At 38.4% G+C, this 15,307-nt stretch overlaps 1 protein-coding gene and 1 long non-coding RNA gene across 5 annotated transcripts in view; one reads left to right on the top strand and one right to left on the bottom strand.

Moving 5' to 3' along the window:
- Nucleotides 1-15,307, top strand: part of bbx (BBX high mobility group box domain containing) — a 41,876-nt gene that overhangs the window by 12,357 nt on the left and 14,212 nt on the right. For all 4 annotated transcript variants that reach the window (XM_028032496.1, XM_028032495.1, XM_028032498.1 and 1 more), the window contains 4 exons: nt 9,294-9,495; nt 9,569-9,636; nt 9,810-9,884; nt 12,461-12,541. In XM_028032496.1, the coding sequence (XP_027888297.1) occupies nt 9,294-9,495; nt 9,569-9,636; nt 9,810-9,884; nt 12,461-12,541 (426 nt within the window). The remainder of the gene's footprint in view (nt 1-9,293; nt 9,496-9,568; nt 9,637-9,809; nt 9,885-12,460; nt 12,542-15,307) is intronic.
- Nucleotides 6,186-9,224, bottom strand: LOC114153768 (uncharacterized). The gene is made up of 2 exons (XR_003597405.1): nt 6,909-9,224; nt 6,186-6,218 (listed from the first exon to the last, which is right to left on the bottom strand). It is a non-coding gene; the product is annotated as an uncharacterized LOC114153768 (long non-coding RNA).

The following is a 15,307-nucleotide window of genomic DNA, read 5'->3' on the forward strand; positions in this document are numbered from 1 at the left end:
CTTACAATAATGTCTTCTAATGAAGACAAAGAGGGCAGATCAAGATTATTATGTTGCTTGGATAAAATGAAATTCCGAACTTGAAGATATTTATAGAAATGTTTAGTAGGAATGTCATGTTTGTTTTTAAGTTCTTCAAATGACATAAATACTCTCCCTATAAAAAGATCAGATACCTTAGCTAACCCCTTAGCAGACCAGAGTTTAAAACCTGGGTCTGCTCTACCTGGACCAAAGTCCCTGTTTCCAAACATGGGTGAGAACTGGGATAGCTGTTGCTTTTCTCCCAAATAATCAAGTACTTTTTGCCAGACAAGCATTGTATTTTTCAGAAAAGGGTTTTTTGTTTGTTTAATAAGTTTTTTCCTGTCTGATGAGTACAAGTATAAGTTTATAGGAATAGAGATATGCTGGGACTCCATTGTAACCCACGCTGGGGGCTCTCTGGAAATAAAGTAAAACATAGCTGCCCTGATCTGGGCTGCCCAGAAATACCATAATAAATTTGGCAATTGTAAACCACCCCTGTCATAAGGTAGATATAAAAGGGACAGTCTCACTCTAGGACGCTTACCGTTCCAGATGAAGTTTGAAAAAGTTTTATTTATCTCCTTAAAGAAGGAGAGGGGAGGGGAAAGTGGAACTGATTGGAAAACGTATAGAAATTTTGGCAATATTGTCATTTTTATGATATTGACGCGGCCTATTAAGGAAATGGCTAGTCTGGACCATCTTTCTATTAATTGCATAACTGATTCTGTAAGGGGGTTATAATTAGTTGGAATGATATTATGTATTGTAGGGGTAACTTTAACACCTAAATAGGTAAATCCTTGTTTAGACGCTACATATGGAGTTGAAATTGGAGGATTGAGACGTTCGTTTTCTGATAGGTACAGTATTTCAGATTTAGCCTCATTTACCTTATATCCTGAAAAAACTCCAAAAGACTGAATTAAATCAGTTATTGCAGGCACAGTGTTACCCAGCTTGGAACAAAACAGGATTATGTCGTCTGCATACAAGGCTATACGGTGTTCTAAGCTCCCTAATCTTATACCGGTTATATTACCGTGTTTGCGAATTGCCATAGCTAATGGTTCGATGGCCAATGTGAACAACAGAGGAGAAAGGGGGCAGCCCTGCCTTGTTCCACGTTTCAATTTAAAGGGAGATGAAGTTAGACCATTGGTTAAAATTTCAGCTTGTGGGTTAGAGTAAATTAGCTTTACCCAGCTAAGAAATTTTCCTCCTATGCCAAAGCGTTCCATAACAGCAAACATATATTGCCATTCTATCCTGTCAAAGGCCTTCTCTGCATCCAGCGACAGGATAGCATTGTCTGGAACTCCAGATTTTTCAAAAATTACATTAAACACCCTTCTGATCTTGTGAAAACCCTGTCTTCCTTGTACAAAACCATTTTGATCAGGGTGAATCAACCTGGGTAAGAGTAGCTCCAACTTCCTAGCTAACACTTTACACAAAATTTTAACATCATTATTACTAAGAGAAATTGGCCTATATGAGCTACATTGAGTTGCAGGTTTACCTGGCTTCAGGAGTAGGGAGATGATTGCTGTATTAAGTAAGGGAGGGAGAGATCCTTTACTAAAGGATTCCAGATACATGTCAAGCATAGGAGGTATCAGTTTGGATTGAAAATTTTTTATATATTTCAATTGGAATTCCATCAGGCCCTGGGCTTTTACCACCTTTCAAACCGGATATAGCCTCAGATAATAATTGTGCATTGAGCTCAAAATCAAGTGAGTTTAAGGATTCACTATCTAGGGGAGTAAATTCTAATGAATCCAAGAAAACAGTTTGTGCCTGGGGAGCAAGGTCTCAGTAATCTGAGCTATACAAATTGTAGTAAAATTTTGAAAACGTGCTGTTTATTTCTTTTAGGTCAGATGTAAACACTCCTTCAGCTGTTTGAATTGAGTTTATTGCTTTATCTGTTTGTTCCTGTTTGATACGCCAAGCCAACAACTTACTAGCCTTCTCACCTTGTTCAAAATATGATTGTTTCAGTCTCATTAAACTTTTAATTGCTTTATTTGTAGATGGCATGTTGTATTTAGCTCTTAACCTAAGAAGTTCTGTGTTTAGTTGGGTTGAAGAATTATGAAATAGTTGTGTTTCTGTGCTTTTAATAGATTTATCTAGTTGTTCCAATTCTTGTTTGTTAGTTTTATGCTTGAAGCTGGTAAAACTGATCATTTGGCCTCTTAAAAATGCCTTAAAGGCCTCCCATCTCACCGTAGCCGAGGTTTGGTGAGTGTTCAATTCAAAATACATATCTATTTTTGTTCCAATAAATTGTATGAAATCTGGGTCCTTAAGCCAAATTGATTGTAGATGCCACTTAGATGAAAAGGAAAGATTTGGAACCCTAAGGCAGAATGACACCGGAGCGTGATCAGATATTACTATAGGGTCATACCAACTATTAGTAATGTGTGGAACTAGATCAGCTGAGACTAAATAGTAATCAATTCTTAAAAATGTTTAGCAAGTACTAGAAGAGCATGAGAAAGACTGATTAGGATGCATATTTCTCCATATGTCAACCAAGTTGAGTTCTTTCATGAAGTTAAGTAGTTCTTTCCTTGTTTGAGCATGAGAAACGTCTTTGCCTGTTGATCTATCTAACGTTGGAATGAGCGTACAGTTAAAATCACCTCCTATGATGTACCCTCCAGGAAGCGACGCTACAGACAGAAACAGGTGTCTAAAAAAGCAGGGTTATCATTGTTTGCCCCGTAAATATTGACCAAATTTAGTTTCACAGACAGAATCACACATTGTACAATTAGATATCTGCCATATTGATCCTCAGTTACATTGATGAGCTGGAATGGCACCGAGCTGTGGATTAGTGTGATTACGCCCCTCGAGTGTGAGCTAAAGGAAGTAGAAAAAACCCAACCATGCCATCTTCCCCTCACTCTACTAACATCATCAGGGGTCAAATGAGTCTCCTGGAGGAAAACTATCTTAGCCTTTAATTGTTGAATCCTTTTCATCACCTGTCTCAGTTTGACAAGTTTATTCAGACCTCTTACATTCCAAGAGGTGAATTGAAGGTCAGAGGCCATCAGAAAAAAGGAAAAATTATTTCAGCCATGGCATGTGTATTAAAGAGTGAGCTGCAGAGGGAAAACATGACAGATAAAGACAAGAAAATACAAACACAACAAACAACAATTAGACAATAGGGTGTAAATCCCCAAACGAAGTACACCCACCCAACCCACTGAGAACACTTCCCAAGGAGCCATCCAGGCTCGGCCATGAAGCCCTGCTGGTCCACCCCAGCACTCATGACGAAGAGGAACAGCATATAGAGAAACCCCATCAAACCGCAGCCCCCAGAAAATCAGTAATGAACTTAACAACCAATAAACTAGAATGAAAATAAACACACATTTGCATGTCTTAACCTTAGTTACCCTAACCATATTGTAAATTGACCATGTGTATTAAACACAAAATAGAGCTGCGTTAATAACCATTATAAACCATCAAGTCAAAGAATTGAAAAGATATGAATATAGAAGTGCACTTACAATGTGACCATATTTGCATACATAGTGAGATATGATTAGACCACGTCATATAATTGTTCACCTTTCTTGGACCTCTACCTGGTTCGTAACCAGGTTACGCTCCCGCTGGAGCTGCAGGACAAAGGACTCCGCTTCTGCTGCCTTGTCAAAAGCGTGACGTTTCTTCTTGTAGGTCACCAAAAGTGTGGCCGGGTGAACAACACCGTAGCGCAGCTCCGGTAACTCCAGAGAAATAGAAGACAGATCCTTTTTCACTTGGTCAAATATCTTGCGCTTTTTCAGAAGTTCAGCAGAAACGTCCGGGAAGAACATGACTCTGTTATTCTTCAAACGTATTTCTCCCCTCGTCCTGGCAGCCTTCATGATCCGGACTTTGTCCGCGTAGTTCAGCAGCTTCATGACCACCGCTCTGGACCGTGTCCCCGCAGCGTCAACCCGCCCGACTCTGTGTGCTCTCTCTATGATCAGCGGGATCGGGAACGTTTCTGCACCAAGCACCTCAGGCAGCCATTTCTCCAAAAATGCACACATGTCAGAACCTTCAGTCTCCTCAGGGAGACCGATAAGACGGAGGTTGGAACGGCGACTACGATTTTCCAGGTCGTCTATCTTTAGTTGCAGAGCTTCAATGGTAGTTTTCGTAGCAGTGTTATCGGCTTGCAGGGAAGCAATAGAATCCTCGCTAGCGCTGATTCTGTCCTCCGCTTGTGTAACACGCGCGGCAACAATTCTTATATCCGATTGCACCCCCTGGATAGCAGTTAGCAGGCTATCAAATCTCTTCACAAAGTCATCTTTCATCGAGTTAATAGCCGCCACGAGGTCACTAGAGCTACCTGCTTCCATGGCCGCCAGACCATCACCATCTGTGACTGTGGATTCGTTGTTGACGGGAGGCATATCCGAAGAGCCACTGCCAACTGGGGGAGAAGCTGCCCCGTCGCTGAAGGCCATGCTAACGCTAGCTAGCTTGCTACTCCTAGACTGTTGCGCTGGGCTCAGCATAGACGTTATTAAAGCCTTTTTGGAGGTTGGTTTTGAGTTCTTTGGTGCCATTTGGTCAGCGATAACTAGTACAGTTAACTAAAGAAACGAAAAGCAAGATAATACAGGTTGTTAATTTAGTTTTTTAGAAGGAAATTGGAGAGGGCTCCACCGCACGTCCGTTCAGCACCACGACATGACCGGAAGTCACATACTACACTCTTAATGTTGGCTGGTAAGGCAAAAATGGCTCATCAATGCCTCTTTTCAACCGGCTCGGCTCGGCTCTACTTCAGAGTGAACGCATTTCCACAGGCCCGGCTCGATCTACAGCAGGTTGATGCCTCCTGGCGGTGGGGTGTATAGCCCCCCTCTCCAGGCACCATGTGCTGTGCTTCATTACTATGGGACCGAACGCGAGTTGTTGTTTTTCTGAGACAAAAGAAGAAGAGAAAACTGAGCTATTTTTTTACAGCCTGATTGTGATTTTTCTGAGATTTCAAGAAAATGCTCAGTGGGAGGAATACTTCGATTGTGGTGAGGATAGCTGATCTACTCCTTTTCAGCAGGAGGAAAACAGGTGGCTCAGACAATGCAAGGTAAGCTAACAATGATTTTTGTATTCCAACTATAAAACTTGTAATACAGTGCCTAATATATCTTAATAGTGTCAGAATTGCATGTTGGTGCCACACATTCATAATATATTCCAATGTGTTTTTAGATGTTGGTAAACTGATCATCAGTGTGGTTCTTCCTGCAGCCTCTGAGTTGTAGGATGTCGCATCAGTGTCCGTCTTCCTGACTGCCTGCTGGTGTTTACCTTCAGGATGTCCAGAGACCTTCACCTTTCTGGAGCAGGAATCAGATGAGCTCAATGTGCTGATGAAACGATGAAACATTTCTAATTTAAAAAGAAATGTGGCTGATGTTCTTACAGAGTCACAACAACAACAATCTGTTGTTTTTAACTTCTCAATACATTTAATTATGATTCATCTAAAAACAAATAAAGCTGTATTCCTTCTAATCTGACTGGTTCTAGTTTTATTCAAACCTTCCATGTTTTCACATTTTGGTCACTAAGAATTGATCGGGGGCTTGAAAGTTTAAACTCAATCTTCACTAATCAAGGTTACAGGTTTTGGACACATTTTCTCACTTTCTTATATTGAAGATTTTCCAAGAAGACAGCTAAACAGTGAGTGGATAGAATGATGTTGTACAAAGTAGAAATTAACAAACATGACTTGTATTTGGGGTCTTGTTAATAGCAACCCTGATAATAATGTATGTTCACTTTTGGTTGCCTTCTTGGTAATCTACAATGTTAAATGTCAATGAAATACATATATAATGTTATTTTCACTCTGTCTAAAGCTCCTCACATTTTTGGGAAGATTGTATTAGGACCTTGATGCCATTCAAACTGCTGTTTGTACAATAATGTGTGGAGTGAGTATAAAAAAAGAGACTTTGTTCAATGAGAGCTCAACAGCTTTTACTTTTCTTCTTTTGTTTTGTCTTGTCTTTTGTCTCCAACATGGAGCTCTGCCATCTCAGTGCTGGTAGCTGCTTCCTCCTATAGGACATTCAGTCGTTGTTCTGACAGTTCATGTCAGCACCATCATGTCAGCCATGTTCCTCCTCTTCTATTCCCTGGGAAAAGTAATCAGATGTTATAGCTTATAGCATATAAATGTAGACAAATAACAGAGTTATTAATGTGGAAGTTACATAGAAATGATTTAAAACAGACATGTTACCTTGTAAAATATTTTGTACCATTCCTACACTCTTATAAATAACTGGAAAGTCATCTAAATTTAAGACAAAACATAATTACTTGTAAGTTTTAGACCTATGCAGACATACAGCCATGGATAAAGTGCCACTCTAGTTTTCTTCAGGTTTATTGTTAATTTTTATGTCCTGTAAAATAAATAGTTTGTAATCGTTCAGTTAGAGAACTGATATGTAGCCATTTTAGAATAATACAATATCATATATATATATATATATATATATATATCATAATATGTTTTATTATCTCTTAACGGGGGAAACTCCGGTGCAACAGCAAAATGACAAACAGTCGTAGCATTTAGATTCACACAAACATAAAACATAAAAAACAAATGAAGGGCAACATGCTGTACAGTATTGACAGTTATAAACAGCTCACTCCAATCCCAAGGAATGCGCAACTGAGTATCTTCAGAAAATGCGTATGTTGTGTTTGAGCAATATAAATACAGCAGACTTTGTGTTTCAAATGTTTTCCATGACTGTATGTAGGCAACATAAAATATAGTAAAAACCAGACAAATTTATCTACAAACTGCTCACCTGGCGGGAGAGCAGCAGCAGGGTTCTGCATGAGTCGGTGTTCACCGTGGGGCTGCATCAGGCTCCAAAGCGGCTAACCGAGGCTTTTCATTCTCTCCGCTACATTGATAAAAACGACTCGTTCCTCACTTTTCCATTAAGCTACCACTGAATATTGAAGTCTGATGCAAAGAAAAGTCGGCATCTCATTGTTCCACTGCTTGCTTGTAGCTTCCATCACTTCCGTGTTGCAGGGAGTTTGAAATTTTGCGGCCATTTGTGTTTCTTCTCTGCTACGTCTGACCACACCCACGGCCAATCAGTGAACAGGAGCGAAGCTTGCATCACTCACGAGCTCCGAAGCAGGGACCTAAAAAGCAAGGCCAGCCTCGAACAAAGGCCGGTGGAAACACTCGCAAAGCGAGCTGAGTAAAGTCGAGCCGGGACCATTAGAGCCAGACTGGAAAAGGGGCACACATATCTTGAGTATCGCTGTGAGCATCAGTACCTTCACCATTATAACTGACATGAGGGTTTGTTGGGAGGTTCGCTCTATTGCTGGGTTTCAGATGACGTAGCACTGACATCACCCAATACAGATGGAGGGCAGGAAGTAAATGCACCCCATTTATTTCTGTTGATCCAACATCAAAATCCTTAAACCGTTCTAATAGAGAGAAAGATGAACGTTATTTTTGTGTTTTGAGTTTGAGTGATCTTTCTGTGATGATTTTGACACTCAGAAAAAAATGTGATTTTCTGAGTAGCATTGAAATAGCTAGTTGTGTCATAGTTGTAGGTCAGGCCACTTGTCTAAAACCCTCCTGAAGACTTTTAATAGTAAAGGGACTAATTTAGGTTCACATGGCTCACAAAACTCAGTGGGAAACCCATCTGGGCTAACTTTAACAGATTAAAAATTGTTGATGGCCTAATTTAATTCTGATAGAGTAGTATTGTTTTTCAATTTATATTTATCTGTGTCATCTAGAATGTGCATAACTAAATTACTGAAAATTGCTTCCACTAGGGCTGAATCACAAGCTTCAGAAGCACACAGATTTTCATAAGACTTCTTAAACCTAGCATTAATATCATAAGTATTACTTATTTCAGATAATTCACTCAGTTCAATAAAAATATCTATTTGTGTATTAATGAACTCAGTAAACCACTATGAAAAGGTGGAAGACATATTTCCTGGGAAGCTGAAGTCCAGAATTATCGGAGAAGGATCCAGATTACTATGCTGTGATAGTTTACTTGGGTAACCATAGGCAACATTTTTTGGTGAATTAAAAAGTAGTCTGTTCTTGAACATATTGGGTGTACTGAGGAGAAAAATGAAAATAGGTTGGATGACAGATATGTAAATATTAAGGGATCCGTTATTCCATATGTCCTAAACGTATTGATTCACTGAACTCAAATTCAGTTCTACAGTCGGGATTAAACTGTGTGACTCTGTGATCTGGTAAAACGGAGAAACGATTGCTAAGGAAATCCATATTATCCCAGTTAGGACGATAAACAGTGAATTGACTGTCCTATTAAATTGTTCACCTTGTGAGTGCAAACTGAGTGAAAATATTGCATGCTCTGAGGATTCTAGACGCATTCATCAAATTGGTTTAGGGTTAGTGTTAGGGTTAGGGTTAGGTAGGTAAAAAGTGTGACTTTTAAACTTATAATGATGAGACAATATTTTGTTGGGTTTCTCTGGATGACTTAGTCCCCAGACATTCCAGTCCATCAAAGTGATGTTGGTCAGTTCTCTATTTACTGAAGACATAATAAGAACTTAACAAAGAGGACATTGAAGAAAACATGACACAATGGAAAAAAGGGCATAAATAACAAGTAAAGTGAACATAAAAGATTATTACAACGAAACAAAGCTGGTTTCAAAAAGAGACCACTATATATTCAGTTCTCCAAATCCCTCTTCTCCCTATCCAAATTGTTTTAATGCTTACCATATTGCTTCACACAAAAAACAGTATGATTATGAAAAGACCTAGCCCTGAAATGTCACAATGTCTAGGGCAATGTCACAACACATATACAAAATATATTATGAGACTCTAAGGTTTGATCCTCGTTTCTTGAACGTTTTGACCGTTCACAAATACCCCCAATGCATAACTCCTCAGTGCAGAAGAACAAAAAAGAAAAAGGGTGTGAACAGTAATGGTAATGGACATACTCATCAACTCTTTTAGACCCACAGAAGGTAGTGGATAAATATGCAGTGTAAAAAGAACTATTTGTGTTTTTTCTACTTTTCACCAAATACAAATCAGAAAAATGAAAACAAGTGTTTTCATTTTGATTGATTGAAACATGGCTACAGTAATACAGATTTTGTTTTCAACAAGATCACTTCTTTTTATTTTGTTCTTCTAGTATAAAGATGCCTTTATGAAGGCAAACCCAGGCTATAAGTGGTGTCCCACTACAAGCAAGCCACTCAAGAGCTCTTCCTATCAGCATGTCAGCTGTCCTCGCAAAAAGGTGTGGTCCTTCTCCTGCAACTCATCCAAGGACTCTACTGCCAAAAATGTGCCCAAAAGCGACAGTTTGCACCAGTTGAACTTTGCCATGGCAGGTGGGTTTAATAGCATAGTAGTAAGATGATGAAGAATTAAATTACTTTTCTAACTTGTGCCATTCATTTTAAGACCCCACAAAGATGGGAGGCCTGAGCATGCTGCTGTTAGCTGGTGAACACGCCCTCACAAACAGGGAGGTAGGGTTCTCTCAAACATCTTTTGAGGCAAAAACTGTCACTGGAGTTGTCTATAAACTGAGTTTTTGAGGTTCTTCATTTACAAATATGCTTTCGATTTTAGATTGTGTTTCTAAAAGTTTGACGGTTCTTTTCTATTATCTGCCTAACCCTAGAAATTTTTTATTTTCTAGATCTCTCCCAGCACTAAATCTACATTACCTGACATAGCCATTAAAGGAAGCTCCTTTTCAGAGGAAACTAAAGAGGTTTGTTTTTTATTCTAAGTCCCATAATTCCATCTGCTCCTTTCTGCAATAGAAATGGCAATTGTTACATTATTCAGAATTACGTAATAAATAGAAAACAATATCTATAATTCTGAAAATGATAGTTTGGTAGTAAATTGTCTGGTGGAATGGTAACTTTCAAAACTGAATGGGCTTTAACTAGTGTGAAAAAGAATGACATTTATTTCTTAATGCATGATTGTGTCGTTTAGTTCAAAGTTTTTTAAATTCAAAGTCTATTTATACAGTATAGCATATTAACAACAATCTCAGCTGCTTCATAAGAGTTATAGAGTTGTAGATAGAAAAGGGTATACATTTCAACTTCTATGTACTATAAATCTGGAACAAACTGGGCACACACATTATTCACCCAGACAGAAACCTATACACATATTTTGTTTTCAAATTCCACTGAAGTTTATTTCACACTCCAGGTTGAAACAAAACACACTACAAACCATCTTTACAGTGAAACACTTTTGTGTAACAGTTTTTTTTTTTTCATTCATCCATTCTGCTTCCTGCGCCCCCCCTACAATGGAACGGCGCCCCACACTTTCTGAACCACTGCTTTAAATCAAGGCTAAACCCCCACCTGTTTAGAGTTGCTTTTGAACCATAATAAATAGAACATTGACCAACACATCTGATATCTGTGTATTGATCATTTTGATGATGGTACTCATCAAAATGTAATGTTTGTTACTGGTTTCTCAAATTGGTGACAATGGTATTTTTATGACTTTTTAGGTTTGTGTTTTTATGATGTAAATATGATGAATATTAATTAATCCGAAAAGAAATTAAATTCAATTGAATATGTCATTATTATTATTTAAAATTTGATGGATAAAAATAGATTGACCAGTATTGATGCTGTTAGTCAAAATGACGGACATTGAGAAAATCTAACTAAAACTTTGACTGAGAGATCTGAAAGATAACTCATCTCTTCACCCGCCCCCGCAGCCCATGAACCAATCAACAGCTTTCTTTAAACCAGGCCTTTCCAGCCGACCCGAATGGAAACAAAGCTGTCGGGGTTCCAGAAAAGACCCTTTTCCAGTAGCACGCCTCTAAGGTCTCTGTGGCCTCGGTCAGATTCGTTTTCCATGAGCAAATCCGGCGTGGCTCGGGCAGGTCTTGTGCGAAATTCTGTTCCCCTGTGAAAATCTGTTCGGTAGCGCGCACTGCAGCCAGGAGAGGCTCCCCCCTCATAACTTTGTCATATAAGAAACCAATGTTACCATATTTACAAGATTTATTGTTCATGAAGAGAGGAATAAGCACAGGTAAAGACTTGCTGGTAAATTAATTTGTTCCCATGTTATGGAGGGGAAACAGATTATTTCAGGCAGCTGAAATATTTGGTTCCCCCCTCATAACTTTGGCAAATAGAGAGCAAATCTTTTCAAAATCTCAATGGTTGTTTTGTGTGATAGTATGATGGAGCCACCCAAAATTAACAACTAGAAATTTCTTTTATCCAGTAATCTGTCATATTTTACATTACAAGGGGATTTTAGAGAAAGCCTACACGTATTTTTTAAGGAAGTCTTAATTTTTTGTGCCCTGCTTACAGCCAGCTTCCATCCTATTATATCAGCAATGAAAAACTATAAATACAAACTATGTGTGTCTGACTTATTTGTCAGGCTTAAGTGACAAGTTGGAAAAAGACAGATTCTCTTCGCCATTAAAAACAACACAAAACAGTGTAAGAAGACCTCCACACAAGACCTCATTTATTTATTTATTTTACAGTTTTGTTAGCTGCCGATTACACTAAAAGTTACAACCTTGACATGATTTATATGAGTTATTTTACCGAGAAATTGATCAGAAGAGTCAGGAAAATGGCCAGATCCGCCTCTCTGGCTGCAGTGCGCGCTCCCGACACGGGAACAGAATTTCACAGGGGAACAGAATTTTGCACAAGACCTCAACTACATTATATTAACTTGTGATGTGAATTTTATTTTAATTTGGTTTTAAAAATAAGAATGATAAAATTTATGCATGGCTATTAATTTACATCTTTTGACTGTATTGCCTAAATCCAATTATATTTACATGCATAGCGAAATAATCATATGATGTGGGCCTTCATCATTATGTTTGGATCAGCAATGAATTGCTATAAGACAAAATTAAATATCTGGGCTTATTCTAGTCCATCAAACATCAGCAGAGTTGAACACAGAAGATGCACGCTCACATCTCCCCATAATAAAGAGGAACAGACCATAAAATGGAAAAGCTCACTACCAAACTGGTTAGTGTGCAAATTGCCTGTGGAAAAGCGAATATAGTATTTGCAGTGCTAAAAGGCCTTTAAAATAATTCATTAAATAAGATAGATTGTTGCTCACACTAATAACTGTAAATATTGTTTTTTTATCTGAAATTTTAACAATGTGATTAGCGTTTCCTTAACTTACCAGAATTGCTTTAAATGGTAATTGAACAAACCTAGTTAACAAGATATTATCTTTTTAGAACTTATAACTTACCATAAAGCTAACCAATTTTTGTTCATATACCTTCTGTAGATGTTGTCTCAGACAATTCCCAACAGAGTGCCTGATATTATTGACAGCAGGATGAAGACAGGGCTTTCCCTGGTGGAAGAGGTAGGAATACATTACGTACAGTCTATCAGTATTGTTATATCCATCCATCCATCCATCTGTACACCCTTGTCCCTATTGGGGTCAGGAGGTGTGCTGGTGCCCATTTCCAGCGAACGTTTCAGGTGAGAGGCAGGTATTGTTATAACTAATGATTGAGTTTTTAGAGTCATATTTTTGATGGAAATACTTTGTCGCCACCTTGTGGCTGAAATAGTAATACTCATAAGACAAAAAAACTGTTTTTAGACTGTCATTTTAAATGATTTAAGGAAAGCACATACAGCAAACTGATGTTTGTTGGCGGAGTAAATGCTTCCCTAAGCTAGGTTTGTGAACAATCCTAAATGCACTTATAGCATAAGTATTCTGTAGCTTTAATTTAAAATTTAGAACAAAATGTCAGTTCTGCACAATGTTTTTTTGTCTTTTCTGATATTTCGGAATCAGGAGACATGATCAGGAGGCCTCAAACATTTTACTTAATAAAATACAGGTTGAATAAAGAAAAGGAAAAAAAAGTTTATTTACAAAGCAACTGATGCAGAAGTGTTTATCATTTAAGTTCATGGCTCTGATGGAAACATCCACATTGTTACACATCCCTGTAATTGTAAACAGGAATTTCCCATGTTGTAAAAATTGGATATGGGAATCCAATTAAGTAATGTGCTATACCTGCAATTCCACAGTGAATCTCAGACCCCATGATTTCAGGTCTTTAAAGGACTCCAAACTGGGCAAATATCTGTCTGTTAAGATCATGAGAAATTGTAGCATGACCTATATTGGTGTGTAGAATATTTCATCATTGACCTTGCTAGGGGACACTCCCGCTCACACACAGACAAACTTAAACTAAACAATAAGTTTGTGATAGTTTTTTAAGCTTCAGAACATTCACCATGACATTTCCACATGAATTCAGACTTATTTTGGAGCCACTTTGCTCATCAATATACCAGATTGCTTTTATTGTTTACCCCTCCACAGACATAGTTGTATAACTTGTTTCCCCTTCTATTTCTGATTTCATCTTCAAATTTGCATTCTACAAATCAGCGAGAACATATTTTTTTGTAACTTCCTTGAATTCAAAAGTTTACATACATTTGGTCAGTATCCAAGTCACCCAAGTCATACGTTTTAAAATTTATGACTAGTGTTAAGCTTTTTGGGCTTCCTTCCACAAACGTTTGATAGGTTAACTGAAACATTTGAGTTAATTGGACTTACATTTGAGGATGTATTTTAAGGCTACACCTGGAACATACTTTTTTCGTGTTTGACATGGTGGGAAAGTCAATAGAAATCAGCCAAGACACCAGGAATTCAGAGAATCATCTGTTAAAACAATTTTATGCAACTGTAGACATGATGTCCAACCATCGTAATGCTCAGGAAGGGGACAGGTTCTGTGTCTCAAATATTCACATTTTGGTCCAAAATGTGCAGACTGACCCCAGGACAAAAGCCTTGTGGAGATGCTCTCTGAAGCTAGTAAGTCAGAGCCATCATACATGGGCGAACATGGACTGTAAAGTCAACCAGCAAGGAAGAAACTTCGCATCAAAAGAAACATAAAAAGCTAGATCACTGTTTGCAGATACACAGAGGGACAAAGATCTTAATTTCTGGAGATATGTCCTGTGATCTGATGAAACAAAATGGGAACTGTTTTGCCTTACTGATCATTGTTACATTTTGAGGGAGAACGGGGAATCTTGTACCATCCTAACTGTGAAGTATGGGGTGGCAGCATCATGTTGTGGTGTTATTTAGCTTCATAATATAGGTAGCATCATGAGGAAGGAACATTATTTAAAACATTATGAAGCAACAGGTTAAGACAAAAACCAGCAAAAAAACCCTTCAGCTCAAATTGGTATTCCAAATGGACAAAGACCCTAAGCTTACAGCCAAAGTGATTACAAAGTGGCCTAAGGACAGTGTTTTGGTGTGGCCTTCACAAAGTCCTGATCCTGTTCCTATGGAGAAGTTCTGGAAAGATTTCTCCCACAACTTCCACCTCACAAACTCAGTCGGGTTTGTGAGGCAGCTTACAAACCCGACTGAGTTACACCAGTTCTGTCAGGAGAAATGGACCAGAACTCCAGCAAACTATTGTGAGAAGTAGGGATGCGCCGATCAGGTTTTTTTGCTGCTGATTCCGATACTGATCATCCATGAGGCCGACCTCTGCCGATCACTGATCACTTCTGATCACCTGGAATGGCTGGTAATTTTTCGCATTAGGTATAAATTATACTATATTGTCTGGCAAATTGGCAAAATTATCTGGCAATAAATTCACCTAATTTAGACATAATAGACATATTTTAATACATATCTAAAATCTTTTTTTTTTTTAAGTTACAGCTTTAAGCAGACGTTCGGTGTTAACGTCTAAATTGGTGGAGGTTGAGCGGCTCTACATCTGTAAAATATTACTACCAGTAGCTCGTAGCGGCGGTCCAAGAGCAAGAGCACAACCAGCGTCTTACACCGCTAGCTCGAACACAAATTATTTTTCAGGTTATTTGTTTAGCTTTCTGACCGTCATGCTCTTCCAGGTGAGTTTTGGTAGTTGTGTGCTGCTTTACCTGCTATCTGGCTGCTCCGGATGTCCTTTTTTCCTGCATTGAGCCTCGATGTAGCCAAACCCCGTCAAGTTTTTTAAATGCCATATTAAATTTATTGTGTTGATGCATTTTGATGTGCTTCACCCCTGAGGTAATTTTCCGCCGCAATATGCAAACATCCCCATTC

This window comes from Xiphophorus couchianus, chromosome 11, assembly GCF_001444195.1.
Source record: "Xiphophorus couchianus chromosome 11, X_couchianus-1.0, whole genome shotgun sequence".
Taxonomy (NCBI): Eukaryota; Metazoa; Chordata; class Actinopteri; order Cyprinodontiformes; family Poeciliidae; genus Xiphophorus; species Xiphophorus couchianus.